Source organism: Melospiza georgiana, chromosome 2 (genome assembly GCF_028018845.1).
Source record: "Melospiza georgiana isolate bMelGeo1 chromosome 2, bMelGeo1.pri, whole genome shotgun sequence".
NCBI lineage: Eukaryota > Metazoa > Chordata > Aves > Passeriformes > Passerellidae > Melospiza > Melospiza georgiana.
The window spans coordinates 51,253,842-51,281,249 of record NC_080431.1 but is presented as its reverse complement, the minus strand read 5'-3'; the positions used below and the strand labels follow the sequence as shown (position 1 = coordinate 51,281,249).

General features: G+C 37.3%; 1 protein-coding gene across 2 annotated transcripts in view; it reads right to left on the bottom strand.

The window, feature by feature from the left end:
- The window catches only part of NAA16 (N-alpha-acetyltransferase 16, NatA auxiliary subunit), a 61,896-nt gene that overhangs the window by 29,870 nt on the left and 4,618 nt on the right, over positions 1-27,408 (bottom strand). For both annotated transcript variants that reach the window (XM_058018850.1, XM_058018849.1), the window contains exons 2-9: positions 19,707-19,791; positions 17,358-17,462; positions 16,651-16,808; positions 15,414-15,548; positions 8,674-8,827; positions 7,038-7,157; positions 4,816-4,911; positions 1,143-1,249 (exon numbers count right to left, since the gene is read on the bottom strand). In XM_058018850.1, coding sequence (XP_057874833.1) covers positions 1,143-1,249; positions 4,816-4,911; positions 7,038-7,157; positions 8,674-8,827; positions 15,414-15,548; positions 16,651-16,808; positions 17,358-17,462; positions 19,707-19,791 — 960 coding nt within the window. The remainder of the gene's footprint in view (positions 1-1,142; positions 1,250-4,815; positions 4,912-7,037; positions 7,158-8,673; positions 8,828-15,413; positions 15,549-16,650; positions 16,809-17,357; positions 17,463-19,706; positions 19,792-27,408) is intronic.

Below are 27,408 nucleotides of genomic sequence, written 5' to 3'. Positions count from 1 at the left end.
CAGTAAATAAATGGGGGGAGTTTGCTGTGAGCCATCAATCACTGCTCAGGGATGGGCAGGGCACTGGTCAGCAAATGGAGAGCAGTTGTTCTGTGCATGATTTTTTTCTCTTTAATTTTATTCTTCCCTCTCTCCTTGTCATTACAATAGTTTATTTTGATTCAACACTGAAGTTAAAGTCCTTATCTCAACCGACAAGGTTTAGGTATTCCTGGTTCCACTCCTCATCAGGCAGGGCAGGGTGAGCAAGCAGCTGCATGGTACTTAAATTGCCAGTTGAGGTTAAACCCCAACAACATGATACCAGAATTTACTAAACTTATGTCAGCCTTGGAAAAAGTAGAGATTACAGAAATGTACTGAAAATTTCATGTTACAACCCCATCAAAGAAACTCTTTAAAGAAGAATAATTTTAGTCCAAAAAAGGAGTATTCACTTTGGTTGAAAAACTGCATCATGTATTTAGGGTTTTTCCAGATACAAATCCCTCTTTTAAGTCATGAATGGCTTCGAATACCTATAATGTTTGTAGCAAAGATCTGAAGAGATATATCTGAAGAGACTGATATAAATTATTCTGATTTCTACACACTTGAGTAACATGCTTTAGTTCAAAATTTTTTTTTTTGTATACCTTACTGTCAGTTTGGAAGGAAGAATTACATTTGAAACAACAGTTCTTTTGTGACACAATTACACCAAAACAGAGTTTAGAGGTACAAAAATATACACTGAAGTTTTAGTGAAAGACTGAAAAAAGAAGCAAGCCTTTGTGGAAAATACTTATGTATTCATGCAATTCAGAAATCTACATAGAACAACAGCCACCTGTTATTTTAAAAGCATTACTTCTGGTGACATCATAAACCATAAGATGAAAAAATTCTGTAACACTTGCACTCAAAGCATACAAAGTTAATGATCTTGATTCTTCAAGAACCTCAGTGCACTCTGCACCAATCTGACTTCAAGCATTTTGACATCAAGTGATCATTCACATATGACAAAATAGCACATTAGGGAAAAATGTTCAACAACTCTAATTGGCAGTTTACAGGGAAAGCTACAAAAACTCTTAGATAGTCTATTAGCAATTCAATACAGAAGACTTCATTAAAACCAAATAAATGCTAAATTTTACCTTTTCTGGATTGTAATATAAAGATTTCAAAGTGGTAAACAAGGGTGGGCAGCCTTTACTGAAGTTAACCCTCAGGAACTTATCCGTTAGTTCTCTAAATTTTTCACCTAGGAACAAAAGTGTGTTTGGTTATATGTCAGTGATTGCAAGTGTTATATAAATATATGCACTAACTGCTGTGCAACTCTGCATAACAGAGGAACTGAGAAACTGCAATTGAGGCCTTTAGTCTCTCCTGTTATTTAATAAGACACAAATATGCTCCAGATTAAAAAACAAAAAAACCAAAAACAAAACCACAGAGAAAAATGCTTAAGTTGCTAGTGCTTAGGAGTCTGCTGGCAGACATGGTAACAGTCCTCAAACCTGCAGTCTATTAGAGAAAATATTGAGTGCTGACTACAGAGGATGTAGCAAAAGCCGTTTAAACAAACACTGAAAACACCCTATAGTATTAAGAATAACAATGGAGATTTTGCAAAACCTCCATCATTGGAGGTTTTTATGATTAAGTTAGACAAATATGTGTTAGGAGTAGAGCAGATATAAAGTATCCTGATTTGAGGAAGAAGGATGGATGAAATGAATCCTTTGCTACTTCTCTAGTCCTATTTTAATTAGTAGGACGTGACTTGTGATATGATTGTTTCTGGAATTAGAAACAAGACTTATTGTTTCAGAAACATAAGGTCCATATCAGAATCACCTGTATCAAAATATACTTCAGAAAGCTAAAAAATCTGATCCAATTATATTTTCAGTTAAAAATTCCAATACTTGCAGTTAGGTGCTACCTTTCTGCAAAATGCTGTTAAAAACCAAAAAACAGTACTTCTAACAGAAGACATCCAGCCAGGAAAACAGCTGGTTTTCTTTGTTTCTTGCTATGATGAAAGTGATTGTTTACAGCTGGGGGGGAGGGGGGGCGTGGGGTTGGAGGGGGTGGTAGTTGTTGTTTGGTTGGGCTTTTTTCTGTTATTTTTATTGACTTTGTTTACTGTGCATGGGGATGAACTTTTTCCACACTTCAGTGCCTCCTCTGTTGTGGACTTCTCTAACTTTCTCAACAAGGAAGTACCACACTTCATGTAATTCTAAGATTCACCCATAAAATTGACAAAACCGTTGAAATAAACTTAACTTCAATAAGAACACATGAAAAATTTTATTAACAGCTTTTTTTTAGATATTCAGAAAACGCAGACACTACTGCTTTGTATATGACATTTTCATTTACTCCTCTCAATTCTCAATTGTCCTACAATGTTATCAGCAGTGTTGCTAATAAATACTGAGATTAATGAAAGTAATTCATGTTCTCATCTTGCTGTACTAAACCAAACTGCTGCATATAGAAACTCCTACTACCTGTGGATTGGAATCCATAATTGGACTGTAAGCACATGCTTTATTACAGATGGATTAATTAAAATGTGTTGTCTCACAGTACAGAAACTCCCTTATATAAAGAAAAAAATCCATCTCAGTCTCTCCTGTTGAATTCTTCTAATTAATATCTTTCTGGAAGAATCATAATTTAGAATTTAGGAAAGCAAGATTCAAATGTCCCTATTTACTTACAGAAAACAACAGTTTTAAAACAAAATTTAAAAGAAAAAAAAAGGCACACAGCTGGGCACCCACCAATGACAAGAAGCAGAGTTACAGTTTAGTCTGGGGCACACACCTTACCACAAGAGCATAAACAAATCTAAAAATGCATGCACACACACTTGATCAGTAAAATTGATGGTAACAGCCTTCCTCCATAAAAATGTTTTCCAGCTTGATCAAGGAGCTAATTTGCTTTAAATACAAGGTTAGGATTCAATGCACAGCAAGGTCTGGACAAGAACTTGTCCTTTTAGCATTAGCCTGGATTTTACAGTATTTTAATTTTTAAGAGCAATTTAATTCTGAATCAAACAGTGACAGCTGTAACTGGTCAGTGACCACACTGGAACAGTAACTACATTTAGCCAGAAATTCTATCATCTTGAAACTTGCCAACATTTTTCTGCAAAGATGTTTCTTGCTACACTTTAACATTCTCACTATCAAATTTCAACCAATATAAAGTCTTGTCTCCTGTACTTGTAAACACAGAAAATCATTAATAGACTAATCTCTATAGGATCAAAAACAGTTTTACACATTCATGCCTGATAGGCTTAATAATAAGTTAACAGAAACAAATTTTAATTTTGAAAAATTCTTATTTGTTATAAAATACTACAGAAAGCAACCAAGAGACTTTTCTTGACCAATCTAATAATGGATTTTGCTTTCATTTATCCTATTGTTACAGCATGAGCAACTAATTCTTGTTACTATACATATTTCTACTTAAATGAACATAAGCTGTGAAACTACACTGCCAGGTGTAAGGGCACCTAGAGCAAAACACAGAGAAATTAAGTCAACAGCAAAACACACTATTAATAAAGATATAGGAAAGTGTTTTGCAGGTTATTTCCTTGTTTTCTGTGTTACCATAACAAACTTATTACATATTAAAAAAAAAACAAACAACAATTACTCATCACCGAGCTTTTCAAAATTTGCTGAAATGCTTTAAAATTTGTCCCCATATCTACAAATAAACTAAGGTATACAGGATGATAAAAGGCACAAGTGGTCACTTCTTATGAAGCAGTTAAAATCTTTGGATTTTACACAGGAAATGTGAATGCACATTCAGACACATGAGCAACAGCAGGGGAGTGGACTAGGTGCTCTGGAACATTTAAAGGTTGCAACAAATGTGATGCTGAGCAAATTAGCTAAACTAAAAACTAACCTTAGAAATTTAAAAACATGAGGAGGTATGTTAGGAATCTGCAACTCATCTCAAATTTCTTGACATCTGATATCTAGCTCATGTACTTTCCAAAAGTCTTCTACTGGAATTTCAGCAGCTAGACAGCTACACACTAATCATATATTTTTATGGTATTTACCATTTCATTTAGTTTCCTTCCTTCCATTTTAGAAGAGCCCAGATCTTTGTTATTTTAACAAGTACGTACAAACTTTCCTTCCAAAACTCAGGGTATTTGTGCGCCATATTTCAAAACAAATTTTGAAAGGGCAAAGTCACAAAGAACTTAGCTATAAAATGAAATAATTTGGGCTACATAATACTGCAGATATTTTTGTTCCTTTTCTTATCAAATTAGCAGCACAAAGGTAGTTTTTGTTGTCAAATTAAGTCCTAATGGCTCTACAAGAAAGTAGGCGTACATTTTAGTAGTAAAAGTACGCATATTAAAGATACAGGAGGGGGTATGCATACATATATACACCCGCACCTTGAATTAAAGTGTACTATATCCTTCATCTTAACTCATGATTCTTAACTTGCATAAAGCAAAAAAAATTATGTATAGAAATTCCTACAATCTACATATCATTCTGTACTGTAATTTTATCATCACAAATATTATACTGCTCATATCATCATATTTGAGTGTATGAAGCTCTTCTATCAACTTCTAAAACATAAAAGAATTATGTCTAACCCAAGAGAAATGCATACATTTGATTTGTCTATGTTGTTCAAGTAGGTATTAAATGCACATGTAGGTATTAAATAAATATTAAACAGCCTGAGGAAAACTGCAGAAAAATATAGGAAAAAAAACTATTACAGAACAGATATGCAACTTGTTACCTGAAACAAAGTTTAAAGGTAATCTTCTAGGTGAAACTGCTCTGGGATGTCTTTTACTAACTTCTTCATAAATCTGAAGCCTTTCTTCTAAAGTGCCTATTATCAGCAAATACAACAGATATAAGTAACAGACATAAAAACCTATTCTTTTAAATGTCTTTAAATGTTGAGAATTAATCAAACTAGACTCCTTATGTGGATTTGGAACAATTTAAACATTTCATGTTACTTCTTCCAGTTAATCATAAACAAAAATTGTACTGAGAACACACTGTATATACAATACACAACTACCAGCATTAATCACTCTAAGGATAAACTGTAAACAGGACCATAACCTTGCACATTCAATCACACAGAGCTGGAGTTTGGTTTCTTTCAGTTACATGGTCCTTCAGACCCATTCACTCATTGTATTACATTCATAGCTTCAATTAACCCTTTTTTCACTATGCATTCATTTCAGACTTAAAGCATTCAGAGAAACATGCTGCATTTCTAAACCATAGGTATACAGCACACTATACAAGTACACCTCTATTACAGGTCCTCTGGTGACAGCAAAACCAGAGTACAATACTGCCAGTAAGTACTGAGCACCAAACTCTTTATACCTTAATGTTTAACAAAAATAAAGCTACTTGAAGATTTTCTGCCCACTCCTCCCCTTTCCCCCATAATATGCTTTGGAGCTCCAATGTGGTTAGAACTTAAATAACACTAATCTTTTGCTTTAAAATGCCATTTTTCATGTAAATAAAATCGATTTTGCCTAAATATCAAAATATTAAATTCATCAAACAATTTAAAAATGAATGTACAGATCAAGGCTACAATACACATGTATTAAATATATCTGTTTTCCTTTCATACGAAAAACAGTTTATCTTGTCACTGAGCTCAGATGTTGGGGAAGGGGGGGGAATCTATTACCCAGTGTCTCCAACAGATGTAGAATTATAAAAGTAATGCTAAAATATTGTTTGGACTGGAACTAAAGCATATAAAAGCCCTAATTGAAGTCACAAGTTGGAGCTCCAGAACTTACCATGGGGGAGGAAATAGTCCTAAGACCACCTAAAAAATAAAGTAGCATTATTAGTTTTATAGAATTAGTACAGCTTAGTCTACACAGGATTTTAATATGTCAAAAACTGCGGGACTGATTCTTTGTTAAAAACTACATGCTTTCGTCAACAAATTTGTTGTATCAGAGAGAATAACCGAGTTCCTGGGCAGCTTAATTTCTGAGACAATAACCATGTGATTCAACTCTATGGATTCACCAGGAAAACCACTCAAAGAGCAACACTACACTCTGAATATATGTAACAAATTAAAATTTATTTTCATTACCCAATCATTAGCTATATTCTCAGAGCTCATGAGAGCTAATGGTAAAACTTTCTACAAGAAAGTTGGTTGAGAAATGTAATGCAGCTATAACATCTACAAATAATATAATGGTGAGCTTATGATTTATGATGTCATCAGAATAATTCCAATAAACTTTCACTAATTAGTGAAAAATTAAATACAAAGAAACCATTCCTGTATAAATGTAAACACTCTGCAAAGTTATCACTGCAAAACACTTAATATAGCAAATAGTTGCAATATTGCAGTTTTGAAAAATGAGCTGTTTTTTCTGGAAAAACAGTATAGCAGAAACGTGAGCTGTCATTGAAGTAACAAAGGCAATAACACATTTATTACCTTTACCTTCTGAAGTGCCAACTTAAAAAATAGGGGAAAAAAGGGCATTTTTTTCAGATAGTATGCCTTAAAAGGCCATCCTAAATAGATATCTGAGTATTTCCCACATGCCCCTAGAAAGAGGTACCACATAAACACATTTCAGAATTTTAAGTACATAACATTAATTGTGGCATATGATAACAGTCTGATAATCAATTACTAGACAGGAATTATTAGCCATTTGGTTTGCAAGTTCACATGTGGCAAGGTAATGCTCTTCATATAAGCATCTAAGTAAATACCACCCTTAGTTGCAAGAAGATAAATACTTGGTATTGGTATTTTCATGCATACAAGTTTTTCAGTGAACATTTTAAAAATGAAAGAACATAGTAGATACAATTCAAGATCAGAAGGTATATGATTTTCTGTCAAGTAGAACTTTCTAATCTAAAGCAGGACCATATCAAACAGTGTATCCTATATCATAAACCTTTTCACTGTATCTGTGTAGCTTAACTTACTGGGTTGTAGGGCCTTTTCCAAGCCTTCATAATAATACCAGTTTTCTGCATTACGCTCAATTAACTCCTTGTATACTTCACCAGCTTCCTTCAGTCTTCCTAACTTCAGTAACATCTCTCCTAGAAACAACACAGTACAGAACTATGAATTACATCACAAAACACGTGTGAGTAAAGTTTACAATACTACATACATAAAATTGTTCTTAAACATACACAGACTCTTAAAAAAGAGACCTAATTTTCCCAAAGGCATATGCTGCATGTTACGAATGCTACTTGAAGCTACCACATATCGAGCTCAGAATATTCATCACCCATGAAGACAAAGACTACCTGAATGTCTGTATCTGAGTATTTAAAATAGCTATTGGGGATATCAAATAAAAGCAACTCCTCCTTCCAGGACTTCCTCACATCACTCCATCAGTTTTTATCAAGCTGTTTACTTGAACACATTTTTCACATCAACTAATCAGTTTTTAACTGATTAAATCACACTGATTTCCTGCTAAGTAAATCATTGTCTACCAGGTCTAGCTTGAAGGGAATTCATTTTCTTCACAGCAGCTAATGCTGGGCTGTGTTTTGGGATTTGTGACTAAATGCTGGTGAGTACACCAATATTTCCACTGCTAAGCAGTACTTGTAGACCATCAAGGCTTTGGCTTTTTACCCCTACTCTGCCACCCATCAAGTAGACCAGGGTGGACAATAAGGCAGGAGCGGACACAACCTGGCCACCTGATCCCAACTGGCCAAAGAGATATTTTGTGCTATTTAGTTTCTTACTAAGCAATGAAAATTAAGGAGGAGTGTTGGGGCAGGTAGCCATTGCGTGGAGACTAGCTGAGCATCAGTCTATGGGAAGTGTACAGGGACTGTGTAAGTCAAGGAGCTAGGTTTGATTTTCCTTCCTTTCCCTTTCCATCACTCAAGCTATCTTCATCTCCATGCACAAGTTCTCCTCCTTTTGCTCTTCCTATTCTCTCCTGACTTGACAAGCGAGGCTAGGTGGAGTGGGCAGCTGTGTGGGGTTTACCCCACTGGTCAGGGTCAGCCCTGATCACAACTGTGCGGGCAATGAGTAGCTGAAGAACACGTGCCATTACTCACACATATTCAGAACTCAGTCTTAGCACTGCAAATCCACAAAACAACTGAGAGTTATTTTTAACCAAAAAGGTAATTTCAGTATTCACTTCAATAAGTAAGTGCATTAGGAAACTTGAAACAAGAACTTGATACTTCAGTCATAAAAAAAGAAAAATTTATGTTTGTACTTCAAACAGAATTCTTTATGAAATTCTTTTTCATAAGATTAAAACTGGATTATAATAGTTCTGATTTATGGAAAGCTACTCAGGTGTACCAACATAATCTCTGAGATTTCCTCTATTTCTGTGTCAAACCCAGAGAGACTATCTGCATCAACTACCACCTTTGGTAAGAAAAGTTATTTACTTGTGCTCAAAATTGTAAATCTGTTAGTATCAGTTTTCCTACAGTAATCGTTACAAATAAATTAAAGACTTTACATGCTGTATTTTCTTCCTTTCACTGCTTTATTGTACCTGAAAGCTATTAGCAAAAATTTCTAACAAAACTGGGTAAGGGAAGAATAATAATGACTTACCTTTGATTTCTTCTACTATTAATTTATCACATATTTGCTTTTCATAGGTCTCTATATGTTCTAAAGACTCCTGAAAAAGATCTGCCTCTCTCATCACTTGATTCTGATATAAAATCAGTTCACTGTATTCATAATCTATTTTGTTAGGAGGAACCTGGGGGAGAAGAAAACAATGTAACAGTTAACATTTACCTGTACCTTAAATGTATGCTGTATTACAGAATACAAGATTTAAGCTACGGAACATAACCAGGTCTGTTTATATACACCATCTAAACATTCAAAATGTAAAACTTCCATTACTCACAATCAAATCAGATTCATTTAAGGATATCCATTGTAGTTAACATTTTAGAAGAAATCCTTTATTTCTCTTTTTTTCCATCACTGTGGCAAGCTAATTAAAAAGTGAATTGTATGAGAGAAAGCAAACATCTTCATACATTTTCCTTCTGAAGCACTTATGTGCTACACAACAATTTTGACATAAATTCTACAGCAGATGGCTGGGGTCTAACAGAATCATTTTTAGTATACCAGAGTTCTGGATCAAACTATTTCCAAGAGGAATGACCCATCTATACCTTGAAAACTGGAATTTTTCAGATAGAAAACTTACATTATTTCTCTCTAACCAAGTGTTCTCTGTATTAAACTTCAATTCCTGAGAAAATACAGCACACAAGCATACAGAAGTTTTCAAGCAACAGATAATTATTTTTAGGTCTGCCCGCAGTTGCAAACCTAGGACTTCCTAGAGGCAACAACTACTGGCTTATCCACCTTGCAGGGCTAAAACAGCCAAGGAAGCAGGGTAACATTGAAAATCATTCCTTTCAGAGATGACTCCCTAAAGCGGATTTAGGTAATGAAAAGTCTTGCCAGAGTTATAGTAATTCTTTTCGTAGTAAATGCTCTTCACTAATATACAAAACTACTCCAATTGCAAGAATGTTAGAGAGCAAATGCAATCTCCAGAAAATGCCCAACAGAGCAAGAAAATTATATGAAATGTACTGTCCCAATACAAATTGTGAGAGAGACTTATAACCTAACATGATTTTTTACATAATAGAAGATGAGAAGTGGGTGAGTTTCACAAATGTTAATGATATTTTTCCTGTGACACTACATACTTTGTTTCTTCCTGAGCAACCAACACTTTAAAGTCACATCGGTCACTAAACAGTTTACTATGATTCTGTTCCCTAAAAAAAAAGCTTTTCCTTGATCTTTAAAGACAAATTATTTAATAAGAAAAAACAACACAAACAACCAAAACATTACACTGGGTGAAAGGAATTTTCTTATTAAGAATAGAATCCTAAATCACTACTTCCAGCCCTCCCAAAGCACAAACAGATTGTATAGGATTCAGCATTTGCGATTGTATGCTCTTCAGATTTTGAGAGCCAACTTTTACAGTACTGCTGGGCATTTTAAGAAATATTTGCTTTTATATAAAAGTGGTCTGAAAGACAGTATAAATAAAATACTGTAAAGATGTATGTATCTGACAATGAAGTATGAAAATAATATCATTCAAGTACATTTTTTATCAGCTAATACAGTATAGCAAATGATCACTAATGGAACAAGACTATACCACACACAAACTAGTGAGCAGGTAGCATGAAATTCCATACACTTCTCAAAGTAGCTCTCAACTACAGTTCCACTTCCATTTCCACCTTTGCACAATTTCTAGTCTCTATCACCCACTGGAAATCACTAATAAAAACATTGTTACCAGCAAAGCATTTTAACAGCTTCACACCATGGACTCATGGAACGGGGTTAAGCACTACACGATTCCTGTTTATCCTTACTGCAGTACCATGGAACCAAACTGCAGAGCACCAATTCAGTTCTTTCTCCTTCACCTCCTCCAAAAAATATCCTTTCCTCCAACAAATCACACATATCTAAATTCCAGATTCCACAAGTAGCGCAGCTTTTTTGGCACCTAATGAACTGGTTTTAGGCCTTTGGAACACAGATGACCCAAAAAGTCATAAAAAATATATACACAATACATATCCAATATAGACACAAACATATCCATTGACTGCCTCATGGCTGTTTTGGCTCAGCAGGATAACAAAAGAACCAAAACAAAACAAAAAAACCCAAAACAAAACAAAACCCCAAACAAAAAAACCTCAAAAAACAACAAAAAATCCCACAACAACCAAAAAAACCCCAAAAAACCCAGCAAAAAAACGCAGCAAAATAATTCAATTATTCTTACACATAGAGTAAATCCACGAGAAAGATATTGCACTTACTATCACTCCATTTAAAAAGTTATTTTTAAAAGTAATTTTATGAAAAGTCCATTTTCAAAGATACCTTGACATCTCATCAATTTAATGAAGATTTAAATCTGTAATTCATCAGAAGGCAAGCAGTTAACAACCCCAGTAGTTAATCTGAATAATCAGATTGTTTTATAAAAATAAGATACTCTATAAAGAAAATGTCCACACCATTGTTATTGCTGCTTAATACATCTTTACTCCTCTCTCCCCCTAGAAGAGTTATGATTCTTCCACAGGAGATGTCCAACTTTCTCCTGAACTCAATTCTGTTTCAGAATAGATTTTTTCCTCTCCTCTTGGAACAAAGAAGGATCAGCTTTTCAACCACAGGCCCCCTAACAACTGTCACTGAAAGAATGTGACAAGATGCAGCCAAAACATACCTAAGAGCAGACCCCCAAAACTCCAGAGGTTTTCTGTCCATATCTGTATTTGTGGGCCTGATGCGAAAATTAGGAATAAAATAAAAAATTAAGAATAAAAAATTTGTTCTGGAAAAGAAGAAAGGAAAAATGGGACATACAACAGTAAAATTAATTGCACAGTTGCTTTACACCTTGGTTCCCAAAATTTTAATTCTGAACTGACTCTTACATAATTTTGACTTAAGCTAGGACAGCACAAGCTGTTACATTTCCTGCAGTGATGTCTGCCTTTAACCTCATGACCTGTTTTTGACTGAAATATTGTGCATCTGGCCAATTTACAGCTTTCAGATGACAGGCAACATTGATCTTAACACACTAAGAGAAAATTCACCATTTCCAGTGATAACTTAGCCACTAGAATAAAACTGTCAAGGATAAAAAGCAATTTATCACTTTGTTGATCAGCTTCCTGACACTATTCCTTCCTTTATTTTCCCTGCTAAGTAAACTTCTTAGCTACTACTCTTCCCAAATCCAGCATACAGTTTTAAAGTCACCTAGGCCTTTTTCTGTTTACAGTAAACAAAGAAACTCTCTGCCCTCCAGATAGCTTTCTCTGTAGTCATCTTATCTTGCCACATTCTTTTCCTTTTCTAACTTTTTTTGACAACGGGCTCATCACTAAGTCTTGATCTCTCAGTAATGAGTACTTTATGGACAAAAATTCCTTCTTAACTAAGAGTGTACTTTACTTTTCACCCATAAGCTTGCCCCGAGGGACAGTTTTACAGCAAACTAAGTCAGACTAACTGCAGCCTGGATCAACAAAGGCAGCTCACTTCCCTCTATTATTCCTCTTCCTCTATCACCTCACAGTTATTCAGTTCAACCAATCAATCCTTCCCAAGAGTGATTATCTTTCTGGCACTTAGGCTTCCTGAACCAACCCTCCACAAGTCAGCCAGTACTGCACAAGGAAGTGGTGTGAGCACACAGGAAAAACTCAGATTCCTGGTTTTGGCAACAACTTGTAGCTAGAGTAGCTACATTATTTTGTAATACTGCATCTTCAGATATTCATCTACCATCACGAAAATGACAGTTCCTTGATTTTTTTTCTTAGTTTTGCTGCTTGGTCTTGGCTGTTTGCATTCATATCTGAAAGGACAGAGCTGCCTGAGTAATTCACAAAAATAAATATCATCATCCTGCATTACCATTATTTCTCAATTATTGCAACAGCAGCGTTTTGTGCAACATGCTACACTGCCTTATCTATTCATTAACATGAATGGTAGACAGTATCAGGCCTAATACAGATTGCCATAAAACTCCTCAAAAACATAAATTTGTTAAAGAGTGCTGCTCACAAGTCATTTGGAAACCCTTCAGTCTTTTAATCCTCCTTTTAAATTACCACTTTTCTATTGCAGTCACATGCAATTGTCTGTAAAGTCCATCACAGAAGTTCATCTATCAACTTGAGTGCATATGCACTACAGGCCAAGAGGAGAGATTTGGGAAGGAAAGTAAGCAAGATGTGTATCTCCTCAAAGATCCATGCAATGTCCTGAACTTAATTATTTTAACCACAGGACTGAAAAATCCAGACACTGCAAAAGCAGTACATCTGGGGAGTATTATGGAAGAGCCAACACATGGCAAAACTGAGCTGTGAGTTTGCCTGGGCTCTCCTGACTGTTCTGGACCCAACTACATGGATTCTCTCTTCCAGTGTTTGGTGCTCCGCCTGGGCCTACACTCTTCAGGGAGCTGGCACAACAAAGCACAAGACTATTTTCAAGAGAAATGCAACTAATGTGTGCATACATATTTTTAGTGTTTTGGAGGAGAAGAGATAATATACCTACTCAACTGTCTCTAACAATCTCAAAAAAAAAAAAGAGGAGAGGCTCAATGGGACTAATTTCCTATAAAACTATGTTGTCCAATATTCGTAGCATATTTCTGTCCTTCAATGCCTAAGCAACTTTTCCACCCCATACTGACTGACACGATAGTAATCAACAGTTAAACCAGCTCATTGTACAAGTACAAGCCATATTCCTACTTACGTGAATTTCCCAAATAGCTCCAGCTTTATCAGAAAATGGCATCAGTGTTTGCACTCATCTTAAGATCGTCTTTGGGTGAGATTTGAGATGGTGCTAACTTGCACAGCAGACTCAACCAATACAGTGCATTCATCTACAGCATTTAAAACTGGCTTAGTCACTAGACTACACAGTGTATCACGACAGCCCTCAAACAAAGATATTTACACACAACCTTTTAGAGAGACAACAACACAAACACCATCACTTCCAAGGCGCCAATACCACTACTAAGCTCTCTTAGTCCTTCAGGAGCCTCAGTTTCTTATGCGACATTTTCTGGTTTTCCATCTACTACACAGTCTTTCTTTCTAACTCAGTCATTTTGGCACCCAACTCAGACTGGGCGCTGCTGACTCATTTGAGAATGACGACTTTTTGGTTGTCAAACACTCACAGAAGATGACCCAATTTTGATTAAAACTTACTCTTTCCAGTTTTTACTCAATGCTGAGGTTACAGCTCTTCTGAAATATCAAGCTATATATACCCAGCCTGCAACATCCTTTTTTGACCATGATAAGTGATCAAGACAAACACTGGTCTCTCCTAGCCATTTATTTCCTTTCTTACACTTAATTCCATATATAACAACTCAAAAAGGATATGAGATTTTTGTTTTGAAAACACAATTTAGAGGTCGGGTAATATCTTAGTATTTTTACACAGTGTTGCAGTGTGTTGTAATATCCTGTTTTTCCGGGTCCCTTCCCCAGGTGTGCCAATACCTCTCTCCCTTCCCCCTCGCCCCCTTACTGAGTGAGTCCTGTCAATCAGGCTTAACATTCCAGGAAGGTCATCCTGTGGTTGGTCATGTTCAAAGGATGCCCCTATGCCCAGAGGTCATTGGCCTGTCTGGGTGTCATCCTCCCCTGAGACCCTGCCCCTCCCACCTGGTTGGTGGCTCACCTGCCCCTTCCCTTCCCCCTGTCCCGGAGCTTAAAAGCCCAATCGAGCCATGCAGTCGGGAATTCTGTTGGAGCTGTTGCCTACATTCAGACATCTGTGACCATGGAATAAAACTCTGGATATAAACCCTCTGGCAGAATCCATCTCCTTCCTCCTCACCATTAGCCGGAAGCCTTCCCTCCTGAGGTAAACGGGGGTTCCTAACAAGCCTGGACTTGTTCAGTGCCCAGCTGCAATCTCCAGCAAGCCAAAGGTGTCTCTGGGGTGATACACCGCAGCTGCCACCTTTGGCCCAGCAGCAAGGGTCAGACTGGCCCAGGCACACAATCTAACTGGTAATATTGGGATTCGTATTCCAATAACACAGTACTTCCCAGATGCCTCCCCAGCTGAATGGATCTATAAACATGTTTCTTTTTCTTTCCACACTGCAGAATAATCAACACATCAACTCTGTTCTGCTAATATAGACTTTATAGCTCTGCATTACCACTAACAGAACAAGGGAATAGCTTCTCTCTAAACAAGGTTAAATTCAGTGATTTTAGGATTGTACGATTTGATTTACTCAGATCTCACCAACACCTGATCTGATCAACGACTCTTCAGCTACACATTAATGTTACTTTGAAACCAAGCATTGATTTTAAGTGTACTAGATACAGATGCATACAAACCAGTGACAATATTTCATTCTTTGTAGAGATGTTATGGCATCCAGACTATGGCAGGAGAAAGGGCAAATGAGCACATCCAAAATATTAAAGTATTTTCTGTGGTTTCACCTGCTGTAAAGGGGCAGGATCATCACAGGTTTTCTCTAGACACAAGTCTCACAAACATTAAGTTACTTCACATGAGACTGCTCTTATAAATTAAACTCTTACAGTTTATTTCTCAAAGCAGAAAGCTTCACAAACAACAAATTTATTCCCAATTCATAATTGTTTTCTATTTCCAAAGAATTAATTCCTCAGATTCCATCCCTTATACAAAAAGTGTTCTCTTTCCAGACCAGGAACTCTTACCTGCTGGGTTTTCCTAAACTCTTCAAGTAATTTTAAGGCCATATCATAATCTTTTAGCAAGTGGTATGCAATAGCATATCCAATCCAGGAAGCGCGTTGTGTGGGGCGCAGTTGAAGCAGCTGGTATCTTGTCTCCTTCAGTAAAAGAAAAGCAATTTTAAAAGAAGAATTTTTAACCAGAGTTTTAACCAGAGTTACTACACATGTATCATGATTTAACACCAAGACAGCTAATATTTTCAAAGGATTTTTGAAAATTAAAAGTCCTAGGCAACCTTTGAAATTCTAACAGCATGGTGAAAAGCAGCACATTACTGTTTCATAAATTTGGAGGTTACATTTAAATACACAAGCCATGTAACAATGCATAAAATCTATTTGAGGAGACAAAGAAGGTGTCATTCTCAAGAGCACCTCCTAAGGGCCTAAATTATTTCCAAAGATAGAGCTTTGAAATCTCAGAAAGCCCTTTCCAGCAGAAGGCAGGAGCTCACTGCCACTGAAAGAGTAGCATTCACTCTCATAGGTACAAAGTCCTCACAAACTACTGCAACACTTCTCAGAACTTCTTCTCGAGTCAAATCATATACTTGGGTCAGCAATTCTATTTTCCCTTTGCATTAGCAAATTCAAGGGAATGAACATCCTTAGTAAGGAGACCAACTAATGCCAAGCCCACAGTCCAGTCCTCTACTTCATATGAAACAGACAAATCAGTTCAGCCATTTTGAAACAACTCACTGGTTTTGGACAAATTTTAAGGTTTTATTTATAATAATAATAATCATCATCATCATCACTGGGATTCCAGAATCAGTTATCATGGGGCAAGTTACCCACATACTAACAAGAAATGTCATAGTGTACTTCTTACCAAAAACACCCTCAGCATTTGCACCCAAAACAGAGTTTGTAGGGTTCACAATTGCTTGGTAAATACTTGCTAATTTAAGTACTGTACCTTTTTCTTACTATTTCAGTAAAAAATTAGTTAATAACTATTTTTACAAAGTGACTAGTGAATCCAATTGCACAGAACAAATATTTCTAGTTCTGCTCTCAACTTCATATAGAGCTTTACTGCAATATCTTTTCCTGCTTTCCTAAACAGTAGCTTAAAATATTTTTGAAACAGATAAAGAGTAGCAACAGAAATACTACCAATAAAAGGCTTCACAGAGCAATAGAACAAGAGAAGGCAAGCAGCAATGAGTGGGAATTCAAAGAGAATACTTACTCTATATCCTTCTAAATCCCTCATCTGAATCTGCAACAGAGAGAGATCTCTCAAGATCTGTAGGTTATCTTTATCTAGTTTGAGCGCATTCCGGTAACACTTGATGGCTTCATCATATTTCTTATCTGAACGCTGCAGAAGACCATAGACATGCCAACCTAATGCAGGTTAAGGAAGATACATTTACAATTTTCACAAAGTAACTGCAGTGCACTTGTGTTACAGGCCAAACAACTTGACATCTTCCTTGAAGATCAGTACCCTTACAAAGGAAGATGGATTACTGCAGCCAGACTTTACTAACACATTGCAGACTATTAAATGTTTCCAATTTTTTTTAATGACATGTTACTGCTTAAGTCACATTCAGAACCCTCTGAGAACCGTTATACAAATTAAATTATCCAAACTCCACCAGACTGTAAGAGTTAGGCACAGATTTATTGTTTAAAACATGCTGCCACAATTACAGTAGGAATTCTTACTCATAGAAGTGTTTCACTCTAACAATGGAATTCATGTGTGATTTTTACTTTTCCTTGCTTGCCTATCTGTAACCTCAATTAGACTCCAGCTTTTACAGCAAGGAAAACACACAGAACTCCACTTGATTCGCCAACAAAAATTTTGTGCATCAGAAGTGTTTGTCACCAACTCCGCATCTTAGACTTCCATCAACAGTGTGCCGTAGCAAAACGAAAGGATACAGACGTGACTCTTCACATCATTACGAAGTCCTTTCCGAACAAATTCGTACGCTTCCTCCTTCTTCCCTAAGCAGTTCAAGGTCAGTCCTTTCATCGCAAGAGTCTCTGTAAGAAGTATCAGATACTTATGTTTCTGACTTCCATATGCCAGCTTCACAGTGCAGATATCCTTTGAAGTTGTTACACAGTAAAGTCCCCCATTAAAAAATAAATTTAGATCACGACAGCAGCCTAGCACAGCTGAAGACTATTACATGGATCATTTCCTTTCTTGAAACTTGTCCTAAAAAGATCACTTGTAGAGCATCACGCAGATGTGATGAAAACAGACAACACAAACTTTTATTAATTAAAAAATACACTTAGCTGGCTTTGAGGGAGTTAACAATAAGCTGGAGCAAATTTAGAGAGCTCCTCAATGCGTATTAAAGTTCTCCATGAAAAGCCAAGGGGAAAAAAGGCTGTGTCCACCACAAGAAACAAATCGCTGTCACAGTCTGTTCCCGTGTTCCAGACTTCTTACAAAACATGAGTTAAGGGAAGCATTTTTACTGCTACCCTACTACGAGTGTATGAGACCACAATGCAATAACATTTTAATCAACATTCTGAGAGGCACAGGATTGCAAACAGTATGCTGGTATGACTACTGCTCTCCCTCTTCCCCCGTTCTTCAAGGCACACAGTAGACAAGCAAGTTGCATGTAATGCATGCACTATGTCTGAAAGCTGTCCCAGATTCACATTTCAGTGTTTTTGTTAAATAAAAGACCACTTGTTTTGGTTCCTGCCAGAAGATCAGTCACCTTTTTCATCATAATGCTGTTTTTTCCTCCAACTACAACCTCTTCCCCAGTATTAATAGCAACAGACCATAACCTCGAGGTCACCTCTAACAGCAGTTTGAAGTTTTATTGATAGACCCATTTTACACTTTTTCTGCACAGTACACCTATAAGTGAATGATGAACCAAAATTAGTCAAGGGCTTTTTTCTGTTGTTGTTTTTTAGTTGTCCTACATCCACACTGTAAGAACAGAGAAAGCCAGAATGATACCTTTCAAATAACATTAAGACATTTCATGAAGAATATCTGCACTGCTGGGAAAGGGAGCAAGCTAATCCTGCCGTCCCACACCAGGGAGATAACTGCCCAGCCACATCAATTCATCTCTTTTGCCACCTTCTCACTAAACTTTTGAAACTCCTTTTCTCTGAGGCTTAAGGTGACAAGTGCAGCTTTCCACCAGATCATTTCACTGGCTTAGTTCTGCCTCAGCTGTCCATTCCAGGCTTTACTCCCAAGGTTCAAAGCCATGAGTGGCTCAAAGCCACGTAGTATGCGGCTTGCCAAGGCAGCTAGCTGTCCTAGAAAAGTTTAAGAGGCAGAAAGAGCAGAAAAGACAGATCTGTATACTGAGATGTTACAAAAACAGAAGTGCTAGTAGAGACAAATGCATTAGGTCAGAGCTGAACCACTCTAGATTTGAAGCAACAAAAAAACCTACTTTTATCTCTAGGGAAGTAATGAAGACAACAAAGAAACAGTAGACATGGATGGAAGCACAAAAAGGATTAGTCAAACATTTTGACAAGATCTGGCAACATCAAGTAGGAAAATAATTTTACTGACACAGTACATGCACACTCAGGTTGCTTCAACAGAAAACAACCCCCCAAAAATCCACTGTATCAGAAGCAAAGTGTCTGAATAATGTAACAGAAACCTGTAATACAGTAAGACTAGAGTATCCTATTGAGGATGTAAATAGAATTTAACAGATGTAAATTGAAGCAATATTCTGCTGCCCTGCTTCCTACAATACTTATCAGAGCAGGACCACCAGATTCTGTCTTCAGCTTCAAGTATTAACAGCAATAGTATTACACTTAACTCCGCTCCCTTTAAGCAGCAACTTGATATGCAGTGCAGGAAATTTAAGCCTATGAACTTGACAAAAAACCCTCCAGATTTTTAATTTATTGGCAGAACACATTCATATAATATTCAAAAAAAGGCTGGGCTTGCTTTAAATAGGAATGTAAGGAAAACCCACACTAGCATTCTGACCCAGAAACCTAGAAAGGCAAGTTGGAAGCTTCAGTGAAGTGCTGCTTCCACCATGTATTTTCATCTTCAACAACCCAGTGCACAGGACTGTTTGACTGAGGCAGAGTGGAAACCTGATCTGAATCCACAAAGACTGAAAATCCAGAGTAATTATTCAGTCATAACAACAGAATCACATTCCACAACATGCTCTTTTTTTCTCAACAGTATGATGTAGACTAATAAAACATTTAAGCTCTTGACAGGAGACAAAAAAACAATCTTTAGTCTGCAGTTACCTCCATGTTCAGCAAATTTTGGGTTAGAAAGGATCATCTTGCAGAACTTGAGTCCATTTTTGTACTGTTTTTGTTCATAACATTTCTGTAAAAGATGTGAAACATAATCATTGAAATGCATTTAAAACCACAGTACCTTAACATATTACAAATGTAGTCACTCATCCAGCAAGGTATGGTGATCAGATCACCACCATCCTCTAGACAAACATACCTATTCATATTAAATTGCTTCTTCTCAGCATTCAGAACATGCAACAAATACTCTACCTCATGGTCTACTTTTTTATTAAAAAAGTAATTCCTTTTCAACAGAAATAGGAAAGGGAAGTAGCAATATCTACTTCAATTCAGAAATTCTCAAAACAGAATTCAGTTAGGAATCTTGACTCAACAGAACTTTTGAGGAGAATTAATCTTGGAGTCTAGACATTTCTTTCAAAATCCCATTTCCTTGGCCTAGTGACTTCCCAGAAAAAGACATTTCAAGACAGAAAACTTTCCTAGTTGCCAATACAGACTTTTAGCAAAAAGAGAAAAACCATGAAGTAGGAAACACTTATTATAACCTCATTTGATTAAGTGATAGAGGTATCAGGGTGGGAGAATTTACCTACGTATTAAAAAAATAAAACATTTAATTTCTACCTGTAATAGTACAGCTAAAGGCTACTTATAGATATACTTAGAATACCATTCACCTAATTACTAGGTAAACTGGGAAACTGTACGGTTCAGCTGTGGGAACATATGCAAGAAACAAAATGTGAACGTGGGTCCCTTTTCCTCTTTAGGAAGATACTACCTAAATCACTAAGGTTTTAGCAATTTAAATCAACTAGTGAACACTACAGTGGATCACTAAGACAAATCTGTTTAAACCAGTTAAAGGCATGCTTGTGGCAGTAAGCATGAAAGTGATTCCAGGTCACTTATGGTTTTTAACTGTAGGAAAACTACCAAACCAGGCTTAACTTGGCATCATTTTCAGCTAATAAGGAGTATTGTCCTGCTGTAATTTAGATAGCTATTCTCAGGAGAAGATATGTCATTTCAGTTATGTGCTTGAGTGCTTTAGCAGTCTCTCATAGATCATTCCCACTCCATCAATCTTCCAGGATAAAGGCAAAATCTGTGTTAAATTAATATGGAGATAGTAACTCCTTTGCAATCAGACCAGATTATCCCATTATTTCACAGGGTAAAAGCAATACAGAAACACATGCATACTCACTTTGGAGAATTGGCTAAGGTAGCAAAACAAGGGTCCTCCCCCAGTCTGTGAGGAAGGGCTTAACTGCAGACAGTTTTTAGATTCTTGCTGCCTGCAACTCGAGAAATTGCAGCTAATCATGACTAAGTGCAGATTGAATCATAGAACAATTTAGGCCAGCAGGAACCCTTGGAGGTCACCAAAATCAACTCTCAAAAGAAAAGACAGCTAACCTTGATATGAGATCAGGTTGATCTGCCTGACTGATTTCAGGCAGGATGGCTAGAGAAGCAAACAGTTATACTATGGGAATTCACATTAAAACAACAGCAACAGAAAATATCTGTTTGGCTTTTTTTTTTTTTTTTTTAACTGAGAACTAGTTTCAACATCTTTTACCAGAAATAACCTAGGTTGTGGCAAAACTTGGAGTCCCCTCTAGGGGAAGGTGACACTGTCCTGTTCATCTACTTTCTTCATTAACTTAGGATGCTTTTATCATTTTTAGGGAATCCTAGGAAAATGCCAACAATGTGCTATATTCTTTCTAAACTTATTCAAGTCTGCCTAAAAATTAGCAATAGTGAACATTCATTCACGGTTCTACAACTCTTGCAATGTTGAGTGAAACCCCAGATATACAGCAGTGCTTAACCAGAAGCTATTTGAGACAAGTGTGCACTCAAAATAGATTAACTACTGGAGAAAATCAGATCCATTATCCTTGTTCTGACATTTTCATCCTATAGAGTTCAGTCTCAGGCCTAGAATAAGAACTGAATTGAAGATAATTAGAGACAAATGTGATTTTTGGAGGACAGACAAGATGACATTTTCGAATGCCCAACAGATGAATGGGAAGGAGAAATTAACACACTCCACGCTGAGAGGAAAAGTGAGTTCAGTATTCAGTTTTTTGGCTTGCTGACAAGACAACCCACATCCTTAATTTAGGTTGAGAGAAAACCTCGGAGGCCCAAGTCCAAACTTCAATCCAGTACTGCCAAGTCCACCTCTAAACCATGTCCCCAAGTGCCACATCTACATCTTGTAAGTACCCATGGTTGGTGATGTAACCCCTTCCCTTGGCAGCCTCTTCCAATGCTGGACAACCCTTTCAAGTGAAGAAATTTTTCCTCATATCAAATTTAAACTCCCCTTGCAGCTTGAGGCCATTTCCTCTTATCCTGAAGCTTCTAGGAGAAAAGATCAACCCCCACATTACTACAGCCTCCTTTCAGGTAGGACAGATGGACATTACATAGTTGGGAAACCTGATGTCTCCATATGTGTTCTCAAGGTCTTTTTACTTACCAGGACAAGTGTAGCTGAAATGCATTTACTAGAATCTGTCTCATTGCATTAAGTCTTTGGTTCACTAAAAGCTCAAGTTAATTTGCTGAGTTGTTTTTTTTAACTGTGTAGTGCTTAATGTGATGCTCCCCATCACCCCTTTATGGCAATCACTTCCTGCTGAAGCTAAAATCAGATCGTGAATGTTTACACACTTGAAACCTCAAAGGGAAATTGTGGCAAGACCAAAATGTTTTTCAGAACTTCTGCTACAAGATGTTCCTAGAAGGATCCTACCTTATCTGGCAAAAATCTCATTTATTCCCTTTTTCAACACTAACTCAACCACATAATCTGCTTGTAGACTGCCATACCAATCTAGATACCATTTTGTGCATTCTCAGGTAAGTATCAAGTGCCTCTACACAGATGTCAAATTGGCACTGCATCTGAGAAGTATCTGTAATTGTAAAGGTAAAAAATCCTACTAACAAGGATACAACAATGAAAAACGAGAAAAGATTTGATTCCTGTATTACGACGCTTTGCTGCATCTACTTAGCAAAATGCTAAGTAAAATAAATTCTTTTTTTTTTGTATGTTATTTTTTTCAAGACCTAAAATCCCTTCCACTACTAAATATGAAGAGAATCAAGGATTTGAATCACTGGCATTACTTGTAAAACAGGACTCCACATATCACTACTCAATGACATGTGTAATTTATATCTTACTTGTGTTTAACTATTTACAATATCAGGTTAGTGCAGGGATGATTTTACAAACCACATCTACCCAGACATAGCATCTGCTGCTTTGAAAAAGGCCCTGCACTGAGAGAACAGTTACATTTTTCACACACAGAGTTTAATACACAGGCAATTTTATGGCTGAAGAACATCCTATTATCTCAGACATTAGGACTCACTTCCAAGTAGTCGTCTTAACAAAAAATAATCTCAACTGGTGACTGGAAGAGAGACTGCAGCTGCAGCAACCAATTCCCTTCTTCACTCCATGGCCCCAGTGCCTCTGAAGGTATTCAAGTGATGCATTATTCCACAAAGCATTTTTATGTGAAGACTAGATAAAGAGCAGTATCACATTCAAAGACTGAGGACAGCTATTGCATCAAACCAAATAGTGTTAAACACAGCAAACAGGCTCCCCTGATCAGCTTACATGTTTCAATAATTTAAAGTTGTTTAAGATGGTCTGTGACTGTAACAAAGCTGCGCTGACCTTCAATCCAAATTGTACACTAACCCACCTGATGGTGAGCTTGTGTAAAGAGGGCTTGTAAGAAAGGTGGGGACAACTTTTTAGCAGGGCCTATTGTGATAGGCTAAGGGGTGATGTTTCTAGCTAAAAGATCAATTCAGACTAGACATAAGGAAGACATTTTTTATCATTACAGTGGTGTAACACTGCAATAGGCTGCCCACAGAGGTGACAGATGACCTGCTCCTGGAAATATTCAGGGAGTTCTGAGCCATCAGACCTAGCTGAAGATGTCACTCCTAATGGCAGGGGGTTGGACTCCATGGCCTTTAAAGGTCCCTTCCAACCCAAGCTGCTCTGTAATTCTATGTGCAATTTCTTTAACAACAACACTGCAATTTAAAAATTGATTCTGCTGTCTCTTGATAAGAGCTTATCAAACACAAAATCCAAACCATAACCAGCATTTTAACATTATTCTCTGATCCTACTTGTACAGCCCACATTCTGTTGAGACAGGTCTGCACATCAATAGGCTGCCTTGCCAAAAACATGATGGAGCATCAGAACCACCAAACAGAAAAATAAGCACTTCAAACCAAATTAAACAGTTTTAACATAGCTGGGTAAACACAGCTTCAAGTTTTATTAGAAAAACAAATGAGAGATACATTAGGCTGGAAAAGACCTCTATAATTGCCAAGTCCAGCTGCCATGTTCTCAATGAACTACGTTCACGAGTGCCATATTTACACGCCTTTGCAAATACTCCCAAGGGTTGGTGGCTCAACCACTTCCCTGGGCAGCATGTTCCAGTGCTGAACCACCCTTTCTGCGTGGAAACTTTTCCTCATATCCAATCTAAAGCGCCCCGATGCAACTTGAGGCCATTTCTTCGTGTCCTGCCACTCGTTACACGGGAGAAAATACTGACTCCCACCTCACTACCACCTTCTTTCAGGCAGTTATAGCAAGTGATAAACAAGGTCTCCCTTGAGCCTCCTTTTCTCCAGGCTAAACATCCACAGCTCCCTCAATAAGACTTGTTTAAGACATCACTTGTTTTAGTCTTCCCTGCTGCTGTTCTTCCATATAATCCTGTCTGCAGACCTCTCAGCACCCAACAGTTTCTACATTCTTCTTGCCAACTAGTGTCTTGGCTCCTGTTGCCAAGATTTTGGTGCAGAACTCGGGGAAGATTTCAGCAACACCTAGGATTCATTAAAAAAAAAAACCTACTCTTCTCAATGCTCTGTAACACTGATGGAAATGCTGCCTAAAGTAGGAAACCAAGGACTAAATGTGGAACTTCAGAGCCTAGAGAAAAAGGGCAAGATTTCCATCAAGCCTTATGGGAAGAGTGTTGGAAGTCAGTTATGCTGGAAATCTCTCCCAGTCACAATGGTGATCAAGTTCAGTAGTAAAAACCCACAGAGTTATCAATGGCACAGCTTCTCATCAGCACCTTTTCCTAGGAGCTATCTGACAACTACCTTGGGATTGATCAAATTACTGATACACATTGCTGACCAAAACCAGGCACAACCAATACAGGAATATCAGCACACTGTCAGTATTCTTAATTGGCATTTTAAAAAGCCTTGTTTTACTGCACATCTACAAAACAATGCCATCAACACAAAACAGGCAATCCACTTCCTACAGCAGCTGACAAAATTAGTTGAATCAGTACCTTAGATTTAGGCAACACTCAGCAGTTAGTGCTTCTAAGCTAATAAATAATTATTAAATTATTCACCAGTTTGTTAGCAAGGTCTGTCCATCTTGTTTGAAGGCATTCAGCATCTGTGCTGGAAATGCTCCTCATATTACAAGCTATATGAATATTTCCAATGCTGATACACAAAAAGAAAGTATCATGATACCACTGAAGTTCAGAAACAGACTAGAAACCTCTTTATGAGGTTTTCCAAACAGCATCCCTCTCTCTCTCTCCACACTGACTTCAAGTCACCAGTGTTTTAGAGAATGAAAAGAAGTATCAGCTGGAAGGGGCTTTGGGTCATGAAGGCCAAGAAAATCCTGTCTCAAGCATCTTAAACTTCTAGTCCCATTCTAGGGTAACCATTCCAGAGTATCAACATGCTTTTCTACCCATTCTCCATACCATACCAGGATTTTGTATATGCATGGCCACCCCATGTCTGCTATTACTCCCCTGGTAAGAGCAGTTAACATAACCTCATCATCTGAAATAAAAAGAGGAAGACAACATAGATACACCCTCGCTTGCTTCAGCTGTAAAAATGGACAGGCCACATCATTCCTGCCCAGACCTGGGGACTTAGCAATGCAAAACAGTGCTGAGTCAGAACACAGACAATGATGTGCAACAGAATAAGCAGCCAGCACTACATGGTGGTAACATTTTGGTCAATGTATTAATGTCACAGTAATATCTAAGCTTTCACTTTCATGATACTCTGTATACAACAACAGCATTTTTGCTCCTCAACCAGATTTTCATAATTATTCAAGTTCAAATCATCAGAAGATGCAAAACTCGGTACATAATGCAGCTGGTAGTAACAGCTGTAATCACTTGCTGCTTGTATTCTTTATTATTGGCAGAATGAAAGTGATATTCTATTTATTATGGGAAAAAACGTGTACAATAAGAGAATGTTTTTTCATCATTTATTGTCCACAGACCTCTTTAACACCCCTCTAAACTCCACCTCTTTTAAAAGGGGAAGGCATTATCAATGTGTGATTTTGTGATATAATCTCAATTCCTAGAATATCCTTTGCTTTAAAAGGGCAGAAATAAGAAAACAGAGTAGAAAGAGCTCTTGCTGGCAAGTACTTTGCATTTGTAACTTTTCATTGCTTGACTTAATACAGTTCTCTCCTGTTTATGAACATGTGTGGCCCTACAAAGCAAACACCATAACAGCAACACTAGAAATGACACAAATCATAGCCCAGACAGACATTTCCCACTAATTTTCAATCTGCACTTTGTGCAGAAGTACTGAAGAGCCCAATCTACCCCATCTCCTGGGATGAATTGCAATTTCCTTAGCAAGAACTCAGACTAAGCAGGTGGCTCCACAACCTAGTGGAACTGCATCTGAGAGCAGTTAAGTAAATGAAACCATGAACACCAGCACTGTTTTGTGGTATCTGACACAAAACACAGTAAAATAAACACCAGGCTTTAAAAGTGACAATTTTATTTTGGCATCTGCAAGCACGTTCAAGACAAATACCAATGCAAGCCTTCAACATCAATTTAATATCGACATTCCATCCTTAAGAACACAGTGATTCAGCCAAAAATTGCACGAATCACAGCAGATCAGAGCTGACATCAGACACACCTGGGACAGGCCACGAGAGGTAAGATACAAGGGCTGGATGCAGAGAGAGGCTTTGGGCAAGACAAGCTCTACTGCAGTTCTCAGCAGAATGTTCTCAGCCTCCACTTATTCGTGCCTCATCAACATTCCAAGCAAAGGGTTTAGCTTCACTCACAAAAAGTTTTGTTAACAAAAAGGATTCCACCTTTTTGTTAACAACTTCTTGTTTGGAGCCTGCTACTTTGCAGCCACTGTTTCTACCAAAATCAAAATAAATCCTGATAGCTTGAAGACAGGCAAGTACTTACTTAACTTCTGAATCTCCTGTTAAGGTCTTTCTCCCTCTAATTTCATACTCCTCCTTCCAAGGAGGCTTGGGGGAGGAACCAGGGCAAAGGCAAAGCACACTGCACTGCAAACACAGACTTGCAGTGTACCTGGGCAGCAGCATAACAGCCTATGGATTTCCCAGGAATCACCAGTTTTCAATATATAGGGGGAACTGTTTTAACAAAACTTCAAATACCTGTAAAAATCTCAAACTTGGGGCAATCCATCTCACAGCCCATCCAAGGTCTGCAATAAATTAGGATTTCCAAGTCCTACATTCATCTACAACCAATTTTACATGTTATGACTCAACTTGCTCCAA